The following is a 22,057-nucleotide window of genomic DNA, read 5'->3' on the forward strand; positions in this document are numbered from 1 at the left end:
TGTGATTCTTAGATGTGTTTAGGAGTGGAAGGTAGGGACAGGTTCCATGGTTACCTACTGTCAGGCTAGGGCTCAGAGACCCTTCAAACCCATTGAACAGACTGGATCACAGACCTCTCACATGCCAGGCTGGGTCACCAGACCCTTCACATACAGGTCACAAGCTAGGTAATTGGGAAGGATACCTGGAGCCGATGGCAGATGACAGGAGCTCAGAGCTCAACTTCCTCAGCAGCAGCAGCTTACAGCAGCAGTGGTGGTGGCCTCCTTGATCATCCTAGGGGCCCTGAGAGCAATGGCTTGCAGCAGCAGCAGCAGCTTGCAGCCACCCCTCCCCCCGTGACCCTCCCTGGGGCAGGGGGGCATTGGATCAGAGCCACTAGTTGTTTATACTTAAGTCCGATAACCTAGGACACCTGGGTTCACATGTGCAGTTACATTAGACAATAACCAAGGAACACCTGGGCACACGTGCTTATTTGCATCAAGCGCTTGGCAAGAATCTGAACCTCTCTAGGTATCCTGACCATTTATCTTCACTTTCCCGGCACCTACTGTTACCTAGCCTAAATTCCTGGTCAGTCACAATCTCTCCCTTGCGTACACCCTTAACTCCCTTGCCCCTCTCTTAGTTTTCGTGATACTGTGGCTAAACCACAACCTAGTTCAAAGCCAGCTCTCTGCTGCCTCCCTACCTGTGTCTGCAGAGCTAAACGTAGTTGGAGAAAAACATTCAGACATGTTGACTGGTCTCACTTTCAATTCGTGATCACTCATGTTAAGTGGGCTCTTAGCACTGCCCGGGAATCCTGTATTTCCTTACTCTGTTTACTTCCCCACTCTCCTAAATGATTATTGCATACCACCTTTTTTCTCCACAAACTTCCTCCCCCAGCCTCTCTCTCAGCTGTTGGTCCTGCTTCCTATTTCCCTAAATAAATGGAAACAATCAGGAGAATTCGCATACACTCTACCGCAGTAGCCGGGCCCATGTTCTTCAGCCTTACGTCCTAGCACAGGCTAGTCCCTCTTGCTACTCAGGCACATGGCTTCTCTTGGGTCTTCAGTATCCCTCTCTCTTCTAGACTTTTCCCATTGACTTATCAACATGATGTTAGATCTTGTATATTTTTAAAAAAGTTAATCTTAATCTTGCTTTCCACGCCGTCTTGTTCCCTACACCCCTTGCCCACCTGTTTCTCTCTTTCCTTTTAAAGCCACAGTATTTGATTTATCTATGCTTGATGTGTCCAGTTTTTCTCTTCCCATTCTCTCTAATTACCTAATCTAATAAGGCTTTTTCCGTGCTGCTAGTGTTAAGATTACCAGTGATCATCATATTGCAAACTCCAAACAGCAGTTATCTTACTCAACTTAGCAGGATTTAACACATGTGATCATTCCCTCCTCCTGGAAATACCTTGGTTTTTCCCTTGGCTTATGGGATGCCACCTTCTCAGGGCTTTCTTCCCAACCTCATTAGCTTCTTCTCAGCTTCCTTTGCTGGTTCTTGTTCTCTCTCCTGACCCTCAAACATTAGACTACCTCAGGACCTCTTTTTTTTATTTAACCTCATTCCCCCGGTGATCTCCTCTGATTTCATGAATTTAAATGCTATCTGTACACCAGTGACTCCCATATTTACATTTCTATCCCAGACCTCTTTCCAGAACTTGACCCAATATTATGTTGCCTTCTTGCACCTCTTCTTGTCTAATGGGAATCTCAAACTTATCTTCAAAACGGTGCTTCTGGTCCTCTCAGCCAGCTCTCTTCTCAGCCTTCTCTAGCACCATTGTTCAGACTCCTCATTCTTTTTGTTGGCTTATTTATTTATTTTTTAAATTTTATTTTTTAATTGAAACATAATTGATTGTACACATTTATGGTGTACAGAGTTGACTATCAGTATTTGTGTACAATATGTGATGTTTGAATCAATATTATCGTTCTTGAATGTGATTTGGAATCTTACCACTGCTCACCTCCACTGTTGCCAAGCCACTCTCATGTCTTGCCAGGGTCATAGCCTCCTAACCCCTTTCCTCGCCTCTGCTCTTGCAGAGTGATCCTGTTAACATAGCTAGAATGATCCTTTCAACATGTAAGTCAGATCATGAAACTCCTCTGCTCTAAACCTTCGAAGTCTCCCCAGCTCACTCAGAGCAGACCCAGAGTCATTTCAGTGGCCCTGGATGCCCTGTCCCAGCTGGTCCGTTACCTCTGACCTCACCCACAGCTCTCCCCAGTGCCTGCACCATTCTGCCCATCCACAGTTCCTCAGATTCTCCAGGCATGCTCCTGCCTTGTAGCTTTCAGCCTTCTCTTCTCACTGCCTGGAATGCTTTCCCCCAGATGGGTAGGGCTCGCCCCCTCACCCCCTTCAGGTGCTTATTCAAATGTTGCCCTCTCAGTGAGGATGTCCTGGTCACTACCTAAAATTGTGATTCCCTCCCGCCCCCCATATGTAAATTCACACTTTTTCTCTTCTTTGCCTGGTGTATTTTCTCTTAAACATTTATCACCATCTAACCATACCGTATATTTTACTTATTTATTTTGTCTTTCTCCACTAGCATGTAAAGGGAGGGATATCTGTATGTTTTGTTCACCACTGTGTTCCCAGGTCCTGGAATATAGAATGCTCTCAATAAGTACATGTGTGATTAATGAATGGGTGACCTAACTCACAGGAGAATCAAGAAAGAATGAGGGTGACCTGGTGGGACCTCAGAACTCAGTGATTTTGTAGAGACAGTACAGCATATATGTTCTGCTAATAGGTTTGGTGGAATAGGTGTTCCAGAAAACCCAACATAAAAATCTCATTTTATAACTAAACAGATTATAGGATTACTCATCTTATTAAAGGATAAAAAAGAATGTATCTCTTTCATTTGTTCATCCATTTAACAAATATTTAAGTACCTTCCAAGTTCCTGACATTGTGTTATTACAACAGATGCATTCTAAGGTGTATATGCTTAGATTATTATTTTGACAGAGGAACAGGAAGTAACACAGTTAAAGCTAAAGCTAATGTAACCATAGACACTTGCTCAAAATGTTAAAACAGCATCTTTGAAATTAAAGTGTAAACCAAGTGGAAATGATTAGATCTACAAATGCATATGCTGCAGTCATTTTAGTAATAAATCTGTTCTGTAATGTTACTGTCATATGATTAAACAGAGAGAGCCTGTTTCTCCCTCGCTCTGCTCTCCAAGCCGGCCAGCTGAGCTAGGGGCATGTTCCCTGCTAGCAACAGACCTTCAGGGGGAAAGAGGCAAATGGTGTGGCCAGAGCCTGGCCTGGTTGTCATGTTCAACCAGGTCTTCCCCAACTCCGTAAGGATGAGCTTCCCCTCATATCACTGGGGGCAGCAGTAGCTTCCCACTTTCTCTCCCGGGGTAAAACTTCTCAAAGACTTGAAAATCCTTAAAAAATTCTCACCATCGATTTCCTCTCCCCTCATACTCATTAAACCATTTCAGACTGCTTCTTCCAGTGTAGTGGTTTTCAGCCTGCTTTCTTATTCACATGATTTTCTTTCTGAGTTTCCATATTCTCATAAGTGCTATTGTGTGGCGACTTGCAAATAAACTTCTGTTTTCTTGACATTTCGCTTTTAGATACCTATTAATTTTAACTGCTGCTGTTGGAAATCACCTCCTTCTGGTGCTTCATTCCAGATTCCGTGCTTGTGGTGAAGGCGAGGCAGCCAAAGCCTTTTTTTGCTGCAGGAAATACATTTGAGATGACTTGCAAAGTGTCTTCCAAGAACATTAAGTCGCCACGCTACTCTGTTCTCATCATGGCTGAGAAGCCTGTTGGGGACCTCTCCAGTCCCAACGAAACCAAGTACATCATCTCCCTGGACCAGGATTCTGTGGTGAAGCTGGAGAATTGGACAGATGCATCGCGGGTAGATGGCGTTGTGTTAGAAAAAGTGCAGGAGGATGAATTTCGCTATCGAATGTACCAGACTCAGGTCTCAGATGCAGGGCTGTACCGCTGCATGGTAACAGCCTGGTCTCCTGTCAGGGGCAGCTTATGGCGAGAAGCAGCAACTAGTCTCTCCAATCCTATTGAGATAGACTTCCAAACCTCAGGTGAGCAGGGAGCCCTATGGAATCATAAACTGAGCTAGAGGAGACCCTAAGATTTTGATCAAATGCCATTTTTTTTTTTTCTTTAACGAGCTTTGTCAAGATATAATTCAATTCACAGGCCATACAATTTACCCATTTAAAATGCATAATCTGATGGCTTTTTGTATAGTCACAGAGTTGTGTGGCTATCACCACAACCAATTCTAGAACATTCTCATTACACCCAAAAGAAACCCTGAACCCCTTAGCCAACACCTTCTAACCACACCTCCCCCTCTTTTACCTGTCTCCTACTCCCAACCCCCCAATCCTCCAGCAACTACTAATCTACTTTTGGTCTCTACAGATTTGCCTGTTCTGGACATTTCACATAAATGGAATATACATGGCCTTTGTGTCTGGCTTCTTTTACTGAGCATAATGTTTTCAAGGGTCACCCTTGTTATAGCATGTGTCAGTACTTTGTTCATTCATTATCATGACTGAGTAATGTTCTGTTGTATGGATACTCACCACATTTTGTTTTTCCATTTGTCAGCTGGCGAGCATTTGGGTGTTTCCAGTTCCTGACTATTATGAATAATGTTGCTGTGAACATTCTTGTGCAAGTTTTTGTGTGAACATATGTTTTCATTTCTTCACTCATTTAAAAAAAATAAATGGAAACTCAGCTACCTCAGATCCTTTAGGGAGCATGGTGGAATATAAAGAAAGAGAAGAGGGAATTGAGCCTCCAGAGGGTTAGATGACTTGCCCAAAGCAGAAGATACAGAGTTAAGACCCCAGTTTTATCCCATGGCTTTCTACTCTTAGGGACCTCAAGGGCTGGAGGTAGTGACTACTGTTCGTGGCCCAACTAATCAGAGCAGTGTTTGTATACAGGGGATGAGCATCCAACCTTATTCCTCACCTTGCTTTTGAATTGGAAAAAGATTTTCTATAAATTAGTCAAGTCACCAGAGCTGCTGTGGTGTGGATGAATATACCTGTCAACCTGGTTTGTCAAGAATAGTTATTAGCTATGTTTGTCTATGAGAAAGTTAATTAAAGCAAGGACAATTTTCATCTATTCTGAAATGATTTTATCTTTGGTAAGTAGGATGTTTTTGTGCTATAAGGAGGAAAGGTCTACTTTTTTTTAATGGCACAGATACAATGCATATTCTCAAATAGAAATATTTCTTACTCATATATGTAATTCGTTAAGATCCTGTGTCTGTGTAATTCATTAAGATCCTTTGTGTATGTGTGTGTACTTCAGCAGGAAGATGATTTAAGTTTTTAATTCCCAATCTTATCCAGAATATGAGCGTGAAGGCTTGTTTGTGAGTTTAAGGCAAAATGTTTTTACTAACTCTGCTTTGGTTCCAGTTAGAAATTTCTGAATGTATAAATTCATACTCATCTGTAATAATTCAGATATTAATTAAATCAGTACAGTGAATGCAAGATATTTATTAAGTTAAATTAGAAGTAAGTTAGACTCAAAGTTTGTTTTCTATTAATATTATTTTGTATTATAACCTTTCATAGTATATAGTGAAATAATCTTCTAGTATCTTTTAAATTTTAAATTCATAAAGGGTAAATATTGATTTAAGCCCTTAGATTTGGAAAGAGTAAAGAAAGCATAGGCCTCTTTAAATGTTTATCTATTTGTTTTTTTTTTTTTTTTTTAATAACAGATTTATTGAGATTTAATCGACATACCATAAAATTCACTCACTTAAAATGTACACTTCAGGGGCCGAGCCCGTGGCGCACTTGGTAGAGTGCTGCGCTGGGAGCGCGGCGACGCTCCCGCCGCGGGTTCGGATCCCATATAGGAATGGCCAGTGCGCTCACTGGCTGAGTGCCGGTCACGAAAAAGACAAAAAAAAAAAAAAAAAAAAATGTACACTTCAGTATTTTATAGCATATTCAGAGTTGCACAACCATCACGTCTATCTCATTTCAGAAAGTTTTAATCCTTCCAAAAAGAAGCTTTTTTCCCATTAGTAGTCGCTTCCGTCCTCCCCCTGCTATTCCCCTCCCCCTGGCAACAACTAATTTACTTTCTGTCTTTATAGATTTGCCTCGTCTGAATATTTCATATGAATTGAATCATGTAATATGTGGACTTTTGTGATTAGCTTCTTGCACTCAGCATGGTCTCAAGGTCCATCCATGTGTAGCATGTATAAGAACTTTGTTCCTTTTTATGGCTGAATAATAGTTTTTTGATATACTGTATTTTATTTATCCATTCATGCATTGATGGACATTTAGATTATTTCTACTTTTTTGGCTGTTGTGAGTAATGCTGCCATAAACATTATTATTTGAAAATATTTTCCATTCTGAGGGTTGTATTTTCACTTTCTTAATGATATCCCTTAAGCAGCAAAGTTTTTAATTTTGATGAAGTCCAATTTATCTGTTTTTTCCTTTTGTTGCTTGTTTTTTTTGATGTTATATCTAAGAAATCATTGCCTAATCCAAGGTCGTGAAGATTTATGCCTGTGTTTTCTTCTAAGAGTTTTATAGTTTTAGCTCTTACATTTAGGGCTAAGATCCATTTTGAATTAATTTTTCTGTGTGGTATGAGAAACGGGTTCAACTTTATTCTCCTATGTGGTAATATCCAGTTGTCCTAGAACTATTTGTAGAAAAGTCTATTCTTTCCCACATTAACTTGTTTTGGCACCCTTGTCAAAAATCGTTTAATTGTAAATGTAAGGGTTTATTTTTAGACACTCAGTTCTATTCCAGTGATCTGTATTTCTGTCCTTATCCCAATATCACACTGTTTGATTACTGTAGTTTTGTAGTTAGTTTTGAAATCAAGAAGTGAAAGACTTTAAACTGTTCTTTTTCAAGATTATTTTTGCTATCCTGGTTCCTTGCATTTCCCTGTGACTTTTAGGATCAGCCTAGTAATTTCTGCAAAAAAGACAGCTGTGACTTTGATAGGGATTGTGTTGAATCTGTAGATCGATTTGGGGAGTTTTGCCATTTAACAGTATTGTCTTCCATTCTATATACATGGGATGTCTTTCCATTTATTTAGCTCTTCTTTAATCTCTTTCAGTGGTGTTTTGTAGTTTTTAGTGTGCAAGTCTTGAACTTCTTTTGTTAATTTTATTCTGTTCTATTCTTTTTGATGCTACTGTAAATGGAATTGCTTTCTTAATTTACTTTCTGTTTGTTCATTGCAGTTGTATAGAAACCTAACCGATTTTGTATATTGATCTTGTATACTACAACCTCGTTGAACTTGTTTATGAATTCTAGTATTCTTTTTGCAGATTCCTTACCATTTTTAAAACACAAGATCATGTTATCTGTGAATAGAAATAGTTTTATATCTCCCTTTCCAAGCTGAATACCTTCTATTTCTTTTTCTTACCTAACTCCCGAGCTAAAATCTCCAGTACAATGTTGAATAGAAATAACACACATGGGCAACCTTGTCTTGTTCCTGATGTTAGGGGGAAAACATTCAGTCTTTCACCATTAGGTATCATGTTACTGGGGGTTTTTCATAGATGCCCTTTATGGGTTAAGGAGGTTTCCTTTCGTTCCTGGTTTGTTGAGTGTTTTTATCATGGAGGGGTGTTGGGTTTTGTCAAATGCTTTTTGTGTGTCTATTGAGATGAGATGATTATGTGGCTTTTGTTCTTTATTATGTATCTGTTTTTCTGTCTGTAAGAGCCAATTCCATCTTGTTTTACTTTGTTATTTGATCTTTCTTTTAAACTGTTATGTGAAAGAGGGGAAACATAACATCTTTTGTATGTATTTATGAGTGAGAAATGGGTATTGACTCTTTTTCTCAGTTCTTCAAATCTCAGCACACCAGGTAAAATCCCTGAAGGTTCCAGGCTGAGTAGATTGCCTAAGGTTTTTATTTATTTAATCCAAGGTGTTGTCATGGTCAGTTAGCCTTTTAATTAGGAGGAGCTGCCATCAACGGCAGTGCCCAGCACAATGCTCTAGCCCTAAATAGCCCCCAGCAAACATTGATTTGAAACTGAAGAGCCTTCTTTTCCTAAAACTCAGCAGCACCTTAGACACAACAAAGAGGTCCTTCCAGTGTCCACCTTCCAGTTCCCAGATTTCAGGCACTTGCCTCATATTGAGTACTGTGTTTCCAAGGGGCCCTTCTGAGTCAGGCTTTTACTGACTTGAAGTGCCAAGAGGGAAAATGGGATTTAAATGTGCTGGTGTAGGCTTCGACTTTTAAAGAGTGTCAAATTTTTTTTATTCTTAATACAGAAAATTTGAAAATATAGTAAAATATGAAGAAGAAAAAGAGAATCACCTGTAATCCTCCTAGAGACGGTTAATTTGTGTTGTTCATCTTCTTAGAATTTTCCCCTTGTATATTTTGTTTATGACTTTGAGATCAGGCTGTATATACAATTTTATGGCTGCTCCATGGCCCACCTCTTTAATATTATAAGATAAGCATTTTACATGTTGTAGCAAATTCTAAGTAAATACCAACTGAAATGACTATAGGTCCTAGAATTTGCTTAATCCTTACCCTATTAATGGAATGACAGGTGGTCTGTAATTTTTTGCTTTCACAAAAATACTGCCATTAACAGCCGTTTTTGGGGGTGCTGGCATTGGAACACGGTTTGTGCCCATGTTTGTATTTAAAAGCTAAGTGGTTCCTGTACTCTCTGCAGACCAGGAATCGGGGGACCTCTAGTGACTCCAGTTGTTCACTTAAATATTGCCATAGTCTGTCATCTGTGAAGTTAACCAGACAAATCCCCTCATAAAAACAGCATTACCACAGAAATTGACCATAATGAAAATATTTCTAAGCCTGAGATAATGACCCTTATTAACAGTGAGCTGTTGATTTCATTAGAAGGAAATCCACTACTGTGAATAGTTCACCACAATGAGGGCCTTTTCCCCCAGTCCTGGCCTGTATCGTGAGCCACAGCACAAATGCTCTGTTGATTCCCACAGCCACGGCCAATAGGGGAAATGAGAACTGTAACTTGTGACCTAGAAGGCATCTGGGGTTTTCACTGGAAATATAAAGAAAAAGTGAAATTTGTCCAAATTAGGTAAGTCTTTCTTTGCTGTTTCAAATTAAGTAAATAGAAAAATAAATCCAGTATGAGGACTGCTTAACGTTTTGTATTCTCTTAGAAGAGTCCTGAACACTTGAAGACCCTTAGTGTGGTTCTGTTTATTACCATGAAATTTCTAATGTGAGGAAAAAATGTGGCCCCCATTGCTCCATGGTTGCTACTGCCCTGCAGTCTCTCACAGTTCACCTCTCATCACCCCAGAGCCAGCACAGAGCCGTTGGCCTGATTCAGTCCCACCTCACTCCTGCAGCCAGAGCAAGGCGAGGGTGGGAAGGGCCCAAGGGAGCTGGGGCTGAGAGTTACTGAAGGAGACGATGTCCAGAAGTGGGTCAAGTTTCCTTGTCCTCTTTGTTTCCATCCCTTTCCCCATTTCCTGGGGTTACCATTATGTTCTCTGCGCCCCTGGATTTACGTACCTCCCACTGGGCAGTTCTCACCCAGGGCTGTCTAACCCTGCCAGGGTTCTCTTCAGGAAAATACAAACTATTCATGTATTTGCTGTTACAAAAGCAATCAGATGAATTTGCCTCATTAGTCATCATGGTGAGATTAAAATATAGCCATTTCAATTAATTGCCTCATTAGATGGCATGACCTTTTATTCCTTCTCTCTCTCATGGTCATTTCTTCTGGAGGTTTCAAAAGTATTTTGAGATATTTTTTTCTTTTTGGTAATCTGAACAAGAAAGTAGCAGTTCCTCTATTCTCAACTTCTAATGAGTTTTGGAATCAGAATCCAGGGCCATATGTCTTTGCTTTTCAGGAAACCCAAGGGGAAGCCCATAGCACTGTGTTCTGGAAACTTCTTTCAGGTTTGGCTGTTGCTAGATTTTAGGAGTTGGGATAAGGTAAACATTGAACTCCTAGGATCAGCTTGGCTTAAAGCTATGAATTGCTGTTACCTAAGAGGGGTTCATAGATGGGTTAAAAATAATAATTATGCCTACAGTGTTCTTAGGGAGGTATGTGAGACAAGTTCTGTCTGGGTAGAGTTTTTGTTTTTGTTTTTGTTTCTTTTACTAGATTTTATTTTTTAGAGCAGTTTTAGATTCACAGAAAAATTGAGCAGAAAGTAAAGAAAGTTTCCATATGCCCCCTACCCCCACACATGCACAGCCTCCCCCATTTTTGTAGTCTTTTAAAGGAATGTCCAGACTGCCTCAGTTTCCCCTGGTAGAAGCTGGAGCTGTGCCTTCAATGTTCCCTCTATACTTTTTAGAAACATTATCATTGTTGGCATGTCTGTCTCCTTACTGGATTTCAGCCTCTTAACAGCAGGGCCCCTGACCCCAGCACCCCGCACAGCACAATGAGGCCACTCACTCCATCGAGACCAGAAGCATCCCTGGTTCATTCTCCTCTGATCTCTCAGCCATCCTGGCCTAGAAGTGAACCACACTAAACCAGAAACAACCCAGCCTGTACCAGGGTGGGAGGAGAGAGGTGGGAGGTGGCCTTCTAATGAGACTATGGTTGTCATCAGAGAAGAGGTAAAAGAAAAGCCAGAGCAGAAGTGACTCTTGAGGAAGAGTTCTATTTTGGTTGTAATCTTAAGATGACGCTCAGCTGGATGTGCCTAATGCATGTGCCTCTCCGAATAGAAAAAAGGTAACCTGAGAACACTTATTTTGTGAGTTTCTAGACCAGTTCCCAGGAAAGGGAACCACATTTAGATGCCTGTTAGAGTGCCAAGAATGGAATTTGACAGACATGTGAAAGAGAATAATAAGGCCAGCATTACTTTCTTCCAGGTCCTATATTTAATGCCTCTGTGCATTCAGACACACCATCAGTCATCCGGGGAGATCTGATCAAATTGTTCTGCATCATCACTGTCGAAGGAGCAGCACTGGACCCAGGTACCTCTCTCCATCCTTCCCCTTTCCCATTTTGCTTTTTGTAGATATTTCTCATATCATCTCTACTGAGTACAAAGATGTGGGGGCAGTGATTGGACTGTCTGTTTATCCCCTAACTGGCTCAGTCAGTACTTTGTACTCATTAGGTGTTTAATAAATATTTGCTGAATGGATGCATCTATCTGCTAAATGGTTTAGAAATGCATCCAGACTTTTGAGTCTGATTATCAAGACAATCAGAGTGTCACCTCTGAGGCTAATTCAGGATGGTTGGAAACCTGGTGGGACCACTTCCTCTTGTGTCTTTCATTCATTTATTCATTCCAATAGTTATTGAGCACCTTTGATCTACATGTGCTGCTGTAGGTACTGGGAACAGTGAGTAGAAAGCTCAAAGTTTGCTCTCATGGAGCTTGCAACCAGCTAAGGACAGAGGCAAGAAATAAATTTCCATGTGTATTAGTCCATTTTGTGTTGCTATAACAGAATACCAAGACCGGGTAATTTATAAAGAACAAATTTATTTGCTTACGATTCTGGGACAGCTCCATCTGGTACGGGCCTCAGGCTGCTTCTGCTCTTGGCGGAAGGTGGCAGGCAGCCGGCGGGGTGGCTACAAGCAGATCACATGGCGAGAGGAAGCAAGAGAGAGAGAGAGGTGGTGCCAGGGTCTTTTAAACAACCAGCTCTCGAGGGAACTAATAGAGCACGAACTCATTCATTACTCCCCCCACCTAGGGAGAGCACTAATACGTTCATGAGGGATCTGCCCCCATGACTCAAACTGCCACACTGGGGATCAGATTTCCATGAGTTCTGGGAGGACAATACATCCAAACTCCCATCACCATGTAATATCAGCTATTGATTAATGCTATGAAGAAATACAGAGCAAAATAAAGGAGTAGTAAATGACCAGAGGGTGCTATTGTTGTTAGAATTCATAGAAAATCTTTGTAAAGCTTTTCTGAGCAGAAAATATTAGCATTGAGACAGGATGCCTAAGAGTTGTGGGACACATCAGTCTTACACCTTTTTTGCTTGGCCCCATTCAGTGACCAGTTGATGTCCCTCTCTCACTCTTCTACCCTTAGGGCTTAAAAGAACAGTAAATGCACATAAGGTGTCTCTCTTGCTGAGCACAACTTCACCCCCCTCTGCCTTTTCCTAAAGATGCCGTGGAGAACCTAATCCACTAAAGCTGCCCTTTTCCCTCAGCATGCTTTGGCCCTGGACGCTGTTTGTACTGCCCCACCCATCACAAGCAGAGTCACGGGTTCTGGCAGATTTGCACCTTGGAAAGGCCACATTGCACAGGGTTCACAAGTTTCTGTGTGGAGGCCAGAAGTGTGGACCCAGGGAGGAAACTGGAAGCAGGTTTTTATTCTCCATGAAGGGGCAGGTTCTAAAGCAAAGTGAGGGTTGCCTGTGGAGGAACCAGAGTGGGGTGTGAAAGGGCACCAGGCCTCACTAGGGTCTGGGAGCAGAGACCTGGTGGCCGCCACCATCTAGGTGGGTGTCTGGCTCCTGCAGGACTTCCAGTTGAAGGTTCAGGTGGCGACTGGTTCAGGTGGCGACTGGTTCAGGGTCAGCAAATGTTTTCTGTAAAGGACGAGGTAAGAATTATTTTTGGCTCTGTGAGCCAGATGGTCTCTACAGTAGTCCCTCCTTATCCACGCTATTGCTTTCCATAGTTTCAGTTACCCACAGTCAACCAAATGTAATATATACAAGATATTTCAAGAGAGAGACCACATTCATATAACTTTTACTTAATATGTTGTTATAATTGTTCCATTTTATTATTGGTTATTATTAACCCTTTACTGTGCCTGTTTTAGTATGTTTTGTGTTGCTATAACAAATACCTGAGACTGGGTAATTTATAAAGGAAAGAGGTTTACCTGGCTCACGATTCCGGGACAGCTGCATCTGGCACAGGCCCCAGGCTGCTTCCACTCATGGCAGAAAAGCGACAGGGAGCCAGTGGGTACAAGCAGATCACATGGCGAGAGGAAGCAAGAGAGAGAGAGAGAGAGAGAAGGTGCCAGGGTCCTTTAAACAATCAGCTCTCACGGGAACTAATAGAGTGAGAACTCACTCATTAATCCCTCCTCCCCCAGGGAGAACATTAATCCATTCATGAGGGATCTGCCCCCATGAGTCAGTCAGTTTCCAACACTGCCACATTGGAGATCAAATTTCCACATGAGTTTTGCAGAGGACAACACATCCAAACTCTATCAGTGCCTAATATATGTTAAACTTTATCATATATATATAAATGAAAAAACATAGTTTATATAGGGTTAGATACTATCCACAGTTTCAGGCATCCACTGGGGGTCTTGGAACATATTCCCCGTAAGTAAAGGGGGGGACTATTGTACTCAACTCTGCCATTATATTGTGAAAGCAGCTGTAGATACTAATGTACACAAATGGGCATAGCTGTGTTTCCATGAAACTTTATTAACAGAAACAGGTGGTAGACTGGTTATGGCCTGCAGGCTACGTTTACTGACCCCTGGATTAGTAGATTGATACCAAAATTGGCTCTCTTAGGGAAGCTGAACATGGTTGATCTTTAGAGGTAGGAAAAAAGGGGAAGAATTTGTGGAAGATATTGGAAAAGGAAAAGAAAGAAACCCATCCAAGCCAATGGAGATGGTTAACTCTATTTACAGGGGTAAAGGAATGAGGAGCCCAGGACTTGAATGAGCGGCTGCTACTATACCTGAGATGTGTGAGACCAAGGACACAAAATAGGACTCAGAGGTGAAGATGAAAGTAAAAGTAGAGAAGACTACCAGGGAAGGGGAGGGAAATCTTTTCCGAAAGTTGGAATACTGTAACACCATTTTCACCCTTAAAACTCGTTTATGATATATACGAAAATAAATCCTTTCAATGCTTTCTCAGTAAATTAATAGGTCACCAGTTGTGCCCTTAATATAAAAGTCTTTTCCTCCAGTGTAATTGCAAAAGCTATAGGTAGCTGTTATCTTGCAGATCACAATTTTCCAGAACTTTGGACTCTTGGACTGTGTGGGTGGAAGATTCTAAATAATTAAACACAAGTTGAATTTAGTTTTCCTCACACATCCTATGGGCTGTGAGGGAATTCTCTTTTGGAAAGGACACATTGCATAAGTGGCCTGAGGACCAGGTGTTCCTCTGCTGATGTGGGAGTGGGGGCAGGAGATCGTGGCACTCTTGAAGTGATGTCTAGGTCAGATTCTTTAGAAGCAAAGCCTGAGACAAGTGTGCAAGTGATTATTGCGGGGTGTTCTCAGGAGAACACTGTGAGGGCGTGAGGAAATCAGGATGGAGCCGGGCAAGAAGGCAGGCAGTGATGTGAATTCAGAGCAAGGCTAACTACCACAGGGAGCTCTGGTGCATGAATTGTACCACAAAGAATTGCACACCTTGAGGTAAGGGGACTGGGTTTTTCTGTGCCCTCAATAGTCAGTCACTGTCCACAGACCGAATAGCCAAGGAGCAAGAGTGTTTCCTGACCAGGAGGCATCTCCAGCAGGTAACTTCCGTCAGCTAAGGCCAGTTCTCTGGAGGAGGGTACAGGTATGAGAGCTTTAGCAGCCAACACCTGCAGCAGCTGGTCTGGGCGAGACACTAACAGCATCTGCTGCCCGTCTCTTAGCAGCATCTACCTGTAGGACCATGTATGTTGAACAGTGAAGATAATGTTGCTCATAGTGGCCAGCTTCTCTTGAGCACTTACTATGTTCCAGGTGCTGTTCTAAGAGCATTTTTATAAACGCAATTAATTTAACCATGGGTGGTGTTATTTTCATTTTACAGATAAAGAAACTGTCTCAGTGAACTTAAGTGGCTCACCTAGTTCACATAGCTAATAAGTGCTGGTGCTGGGATTCTAGCCCAGGCAATCTTGGCCCTGGAGCCTGGCCACCACACTGTAAGGCACAGAGTGGGGACCAGGGGTTAGAGTCTGGGCACAAGTAGCAGGAACACAATTGTGACTTTTTGACTTCAATAACTACCCAGCACCTGCAGGTGACAGCAGCACTGAATTAGTTTTCACTGAGTACACGGGAGTCACCCGGTGCCCACTCTGTCCCGGCACCGAGAGGATGTGAGGGGGTTGATGGCCCTCCCTCTGCCCCTAGGGAACTGGTCTTTTTGGAGACAATTTACACACAAGAAACAAGAAAATTTCTTGTTCTAGTGCCACAGTGGACCAATGAGGGGGAAAAGCCGATATTATTTTTTTAGCATGAGCTGAAGAGGAATTATTTGGATAATTTTGTAGAAATTCTCACTTTTAGTTTTGCTTACACTCTTTTGTAGTATGTAAGCATCTGAAAATTATTTATCTTAAATGTGCTTTGGGGATTATTAGTGTATTTTTACTAAATGAATAAGTCTTTTTGTTCAGCAAAAATTGTGGTATTCAACACCTATATAGAAAGCCTTCTCAAGCAGATTTAAGATAAAACAGGTTTTGTGGTTCATAGTCTCTTTTGCTGCTGAATCAATGTCAGAGCTGACACAGCTGAAGTTGGTACCAGTCAAGAGAAGAGGTCAAGGGCTGTGATGTGAGGGCTGTTTTCACATTCTGTGAGAATTACCATTTGTGTTAAAGTCTTCTTTCTCTTAGGCCCTATTAATTTATTTGAGCTGTTAGAACCTTAATTTTGCAGAGTACTTTACCATGCAGCAGCATTACTCTCTGGGACTGTAAAACTGTGTTCAATTTTCTCAGCTTGACATTTTTCTCTCTTGTTTTGAACTTACACACTTCTGCAAGAAAAAAAAAAACAGTGAACAATAAAATCTAAACTGTTTACAACTCTAAATTTTGTACAATTCATTTTGTGTACATTTTGTACATAAAAGGACTTTAGTGTCCTAGTCTGGAGTTGTTCTGCCTGAAATATCAAAGGACCCTGCCATCTTTGGGAGACACAGCATGTGGTGTTACTACATACCAGCTTTATGTTCTCTGGGGGAGACATTTTTTGGCCCTGACTCTTCTTCCTATGACTCCTTAGGCTGGGTGGTGGCAGTGGAGGGGTTAAGAGGCTGGACTCTGGAGCTGGACTCCCTGGGTTAAGCTGCGCACTCTTGCTGTCTGTTGGCTGAGATCTTGAACAAGGTAGTCTTGCCACAGAGGGCGAAATATTAAAGTCCCTTCATCATAGGGCTGTTGTGAGGATTCAGAGAGACTTACGGCATGTAGAACAGTGCTGGCCTGTAGTGAGGGTTACATATGTGGTAGCCATACCTATTATTTCTGCCACTGCACTGACCTTTCAGTTTTGGCTTGGTCATCCGTAGACGACATGGCCTTTGATGTGTCCTGGTTTGCGGTGCATTCCTTTGGCCTGGACAAGGCTCCTGTCCTCCTGTCTTCCCTGGATCGGAAGGGGATTGTGACTACGGCCCGGAGGGACTGGAAGAGTGACCTCAGCCTGGAGCGTGTGAGTGTGCTGGAATTCTTGCTGCAAGTGCATGGCTCCGAGGACCAAGACTTTGGCAACTACTACTGTTCCGTGACTCCATGGGTGAAGTCACCAACAGGTTCCTGGCAGAAGGAAGCAGAGATCCACTCCAAGCCCATCTTTATAACTGTGAAGATGGATGGTAAGAATGACACATAAATCTTTCTTTCAGTGTTTGGGGAATGTCTTCTCTCTGTGGCAGGCTGCAGCTGACAGAATCCAGGAATCTGTCACGATCTGAGGAATGTGCCACAGCATGCCCTGCTTTCCTTCTAGACCTGGCCTGGGCCTGAACCCCGAAAGAGCACAGCAGTCCTCACTGTTTTCCCAGCTTTGCTATCATGTGCTGGTGGTACCATTGGGAAATATTCTCAAGACTTACTAGAAATATCTTCAAGGCTTTGCCTGTTCTACAAATCCTGTAAAAACCTAGGGTTGGCATGGACACTGGTTGGCAGAGGCAGAAAACAGCATTGGGAGAGAGGGTTCGGGTCTCCAGGCAAGGCTGTAGCTTTGCCCTCCTATTGGTTTTGCTTCTTGGAGAAGGAAGGCTCCTCCTGGAGTCCCTAGCACAGAGTGGGTAGTTCACAGAGCCCAGGTGGGATGGGAGCCTCACTGGCCCTCACTGAATAGCAGGTCAGCTGAGCTAGATGGTTGGAGCTCTGTTCCCTGAGCATTCCAGAGTAGAGACAGTTGGTGCTTGGTTCACAAGAAACCTGTCTCCTCTGCAGAAAGATTCAGAAAGTAAATGTTAATTAAAGTAACTCTGTGGAGAGAATTAAAGTCCAGGTAACTCTGAGGATTAGTAGAAACCTTTTGAGTATATTCCCCTAATGAGATATCAACATGGGGAGATGGACATTGGAACCCTGGCTCTTCCACATATCACTTAGCCTTTCTGATCCACTTTCTGTCTTATAAAGTAGGATAATAATCTCTCATGGGGCTATTTTGGAAATTAAACCATATTAAGTGTAAGGCACCTAGCACAGTGGCAGCATCTACCCAAGGAGCACTGGTACTTACAGCAAAGGAAAGATGGGGTTTTGGAGGTGGAACCCAAATGGTGTTTGTGCATTTCTGAAACTTAAGTCATTGTAAAGTAAGGCAAATCATAACTAAAGCCAAAATGTTTCATTATTTTAGTTATACTAAGTTTCCATTTACATTGCCAGAGCTAGGGCTCAGACCCTCCAAACCCATTGTACAGACTGGGTCCCCAGACCCCTCACGTGCCAGGCTGGGTCCCCAGACCCCTCACATGCAGGTCCATGCTAAGTAATTGGGAAAGATTTCAGGAGCTGTTGGCAGATGACATGAGCTCAGTCCTCAGCTTTCTCAGCAGCAGCAGCAGCAGCAGCTTACAGGTCCGGCAGTGGCAGTGGCCTTGCAGAGAGTCCCAGGGGCACTAGCAGCAGCCTCCAGCAACAATAGTGACCTCCCCATGCCCCCCCATGGGGGGGCATCCGGGGATGGGAGGCACCAGGGATCAGAGCCACTCATCCTTATACTTAAGTCCATAACCCAGGACACATGGGTGTACTTGTGCAATTACCCTAGAAGATAACCAAGGAACACCTGAGTGCATATGACTGTTTACATCAAATGCTTGGCAAGATTCTGAACATCTGAGGGGCCCTGACCGTTTTTCCTATATTTTCCCAACAGTCATCTATACCATATTTGTATCTTAAAAATTCCTTGCTTGAAGTAACTCCATATGAAAACCCAGGTTTACCAAACAAGTAAGAGAGTGATTATTCACTTTGCTAGATAATTTACTATAGTGTTACTTAAAATAGCTCTCTTAGTACACTTCACTTATTTGATGCATAGAATTGATTTATGCAGTTTTTTTAGGATGCATCTGCTGCTGAATGTGTGGTGCCCTTATACTGACTTTTAAAATCAATCTCCTGCCAAAACCCTAAAAAGCAAGTTAACATTCAGAGGCATCGAGTGAAATTGTTTTTATGGTTTTCTTACCCCCACCCCCAGAACTGGGTGGGGAGACATTTGCTCATTTTTTGGACAGACACAGCTGAGCTGCTGCTGTCTCCAGTACTGCGCTAGGTGCCGAGTCCAGGAGGAATGGGATATCCAGCCTTCAGGAAGATCCTGTTCCAGTGGGGAAAGCAGGCCCAAGGCTGCCTTCCTTGCAGCGCTAACCGACTTCCCCTTTGATCTCTCCCTCTTAGTGCTGACCGCCTTCAAGTACCCGCTGCTGATCGGTGTGGGTCTGTCCACCATCATCGGGCTCCTGTCCTGCCTCATCGGGTACTGCAGCTCCCAGTGGTGCTGTAAGAAGGAGGTTCAGGAGACCAGGCGGGAGCGCCGCCGGCTCATGTCAATGGAAATGGACTAGGCCGGCCAGGAAGGGACTGACAGTGGGATGTTCTAGGAGCGATCGGGGCGAGAAGAGGACAGTGACGTTTGAAAACCAAGTGTGTTACACTAAAAACCAGTCCTCTCTAATCTCAGGTGGGACTTGGCGCGCTCTCTTTTCTGCATGTCAAGTTCTGAGCGCGGACATGTTTACCAGCACACAGCTCTTCTCCCACGGCACTTTCTGATATAACAATCGAGTGTGTGTTTTTCCAACTGCAGCTTTTTAATGGTTAACCTTCGTCTGATTTTTTTCTCCTAATAGTTTGTAGATCCTCTGACTTGTGTGTGTTTATAGCTTTTGTTTCAAGGGGTTGCGGTAAGGAAGGGGTGATGGCATGCAGAGTTCTTTATCTTGGGTGGGAATGTGCCTGCCCGCTGGAGAGCCGGCTTCCACGTTGGAGGCGCGTATTAAGACAGCTGCTAAATACGACCCTCCTCCCTGGCTTAGAGACAACACAGGCCCGTGCCGAAGGCTCGTTTGTTGTACTACCCTACCCCACCCCCTATTTTCAGGGGTTTAGAATACATTCGAAATCTAAACTTGGAGTATATAACTTCTTATTGAGCCCAAATGCATTTTTTTTTTCTTTTGCTTCTCTGCCCGTTATCCATTTCTTCTGTATTTGTTTTATGTGAGTGTGCTGTAATGGCGGCCCTGGAATCTAGAATTTGGCTCTCCACCGAGCACCTTATCTTGCCACCTTAGCCTTAAGAATGAATATGAAGAAAAATACACAGCCACCTCTGTCCAGGGCAGTAAGAAGTTCTGCAAGGAAGAGGAGACTGAGGACAAGGAAAGAAACAGATTCTCTGAAAGTTCTGAGGCCCTTGAGCCTAGAGGGATCCTGGGAAGTTAGATGTATACAGCTCAATGGGAGGGTCAGTGGTGCCAGGGGGCGTGTTAGGGTGAAGAAGCCACCTCCATTCCCCTCTCCTGCCCTTCGGGGGGGACAAAGGCATTGGCCACCGAGGGACTTGCAGGGGGACCCACAGACACGCCGTGTCCTTCACGTCCTGCTTGGGGTCCTTAACATGAAGGCAAATTGCTACTTGCAAGACTGACTGACTTCAAGGAATCAGAGATTGCCTAGAAAAACCATGTATTTTCCATGACCTTTTCAGTCCTTCAAGTCTTTTAAAGATCCTCTGCAGGGGGTTAGTGAGAAAGGGTATATTTTGTGGTATGTTTGGTTTTCTATTAGCAACATAAAGGAAACCTAGCAATTTACTGTCACGGGAACAGCCTACAAAATAGCACTGAGAGCAGTCCACTTTGCCTGACTGCTCCCATCAGGAATAGGACAGTGGACAGAAAGAGATCGTCTGAGTCCTGGCTGCTTCTGCTTTAAGAGCGCTCCCCTGGGAGCCTCCACTCCCTCAAGTGTCTCACCCCCTGCCCAGCACTGGCCTTTCCGAAGCATCCCAGTGGGGTTTTCTGAGGCTCACTGGTGACTCATGCCCTAGTTGCAAACCTCTATGCTTTTATCCTGGCTCTGAAGGATCTTACACTGCTCTGTCTTCCTAAGGGGAAAAAAGATTCGTTTGTTTTGAGCAATAAAGTAATACAAAATGATGGGCATTCATGTACGGCTCTTTGTCACCATGGGCCAGATGAGCTGTGCTCCTCCCAGCTCACCATCTCCCCCCGCTTTCCTCTCTCTGCTGCCCATGATGGCTTTTGCACTTATCACACAATCACCCCCAGAGGCAGATTTCCACTGAGTTTTCCCTTTTTGTTTTGCCCACCAAGGGGACCACTCATATAATAGAAACTCTAGATTCTCTGCCTATGATAGCAGCAGCAGCACTGATGGATTCCGGGCCTAGAGCCTGTGGCCGGAAGACGGGCAGCAGTTATGTCCCCCCCAGCACATGAGTGACAAGAGGAAGAGGAGGAGGCCTTGATGGCACTAGATTTGGGTATTTTCCACATGTCATTTCCTAACTGCTGTTTCAAAGGAGAAGGGTCACAGGTGATTGTACAAACAGGAATTAAAGAGAGAACAAATATAAACAGGTGCTGTTTTAGTAACAGCCAGTCCCCTGTGATCCCTTGCAGTTAGTAAAAGAAGATTCAGGGCTGTTGTAGTGTAGGCCCTTTTTAGTAGGAGGTAAGGGTACTTAGCTTTAGACGTGGACCGGGTGTATGTAAAACCACAGACTGGGTCACATGAGACACTCGGTGGTGGTAAAAGTGACGTGTACTCACATGTCATACCTTTTCCTTTTACATTAATGTTGCGGTTCAAGGCTGGAGTTGTTAAGGCATTGACCTCCACCCACCCACCTGATGTCCATTGTGCCTGCCAAACTGTGAGTCTGGGAGGAAGTGCGGAGAAATCCCAGGGCATTGTATCTAGGGCCTAGTTACTTCCAGGAACATAAATTAGCCTAGAATGTGTTTTTAAAAAGTGTGAGATACACTCTTGTAGTACCATATAGGGCTCTCCACCAAGTGCTCTTCCAGAGGGTCCTGCCAGCAGCACTGGTGTGAGGGAAAGAAGGACCCAGCCACACCTCACACAGATGAAATTGCACTTCTTAATGAAAAGAAACTTGATAAAAGTTTTTTTCCCCCCATCATAAAAATATCCCCAAAAAGAGCCTAACCTATGTCCAGATAGAAGCCTCAAAATTACTTTAAATTGTTTACTTTATGATGTTTACATATACATTTCACTTTTAGAAAAAGAAAAATGCAAACTCTGTCTTTTTAAACAACTTTTCAGTTTTTTCATGGGACGGTGGAACTCTGACTCACCAACTGGATTAAATCTTAACTTAGAAATGTATTTGTGTGTTCCCCTCTTCCTAACCACGTGGCTCACTAAGATCCTGGTAAAGAAGAACCCCCCTCCCCCGCCCCCCACCACCAGACCTTTGTCTTTCCTCGGTGGCTCTTGCTTCTTGCTTTGCAGACTGCCTGCAGCCATGATTTTGTCACTGACATCTGTGAGCCAAAGACTGAGCCTTTTTGGCAAGAATAATAAGCAATACTACACAACTTGCTACTTTCAGAAACTTTTTTTATTTTAGCTTCACCGATGACAACAGAGGAACAAGGGAACTGGGATTTGGGTAAGTTCTCCTCCACTGTTTGACCAGTTTCTCAGTGATGC

General features: G+C 43.1%; 1 protein-coding gene across 1 annotated transcript in view; it reads left to right on the forward strand.

Annotated features, from left to right (window-relative positions):
- The window catches only part of PTGFRN (prostaglandin F2 receptor inhibitor), a 78,125-nt gene extending 58,591 nt beyond the window's left edge, over positions 1 to 19,534 (forward strand). Inside the window, exons 6-9 of the mRNA XM_063106402.1 lie at positions 3,693 to 4,112; positions 10,960 to 11,067; positions 16,387 to 16,692; positions 18,749 to 19,534. Of these exons, the coding sequence (XP_062962472.1) occupies positions 3,693 to 4,112; positions 10,960 to 11,067; positions 16,387 to 16,692; positions 18,749 to 18,915 (1,001 nt within the window). The 3' untranslated portion in view covers positions 18,916 to 19,534. The remainder of the gene's footprint in view (positions 1 to 3,692; positions 4,113 to 10,959; positions 11,068 to 16,386; positions 16,693 to 18,748) is intronic.
- Positions 19,535 to 22,057: the final 2,523 nt, after the last annotated feature.

The sequence above is a fragment of the Cynocephalus volans genome, chromosome 8 (genome assembly GCF_027409185.1).
Source record: "Cynocephalus volans isolate mCynVol1 chromosome 8, mCynVol1.pri, whole genome shotgun sequence".
In the NCBI taxonomy this organism is placed as follows: domain Eukaryota; kingdom Metazoa; phylum Chordata; class Mammalia; order Dermoptera; family Cynocephalidae; genus Cynocephalus; species Cynocephalus volans.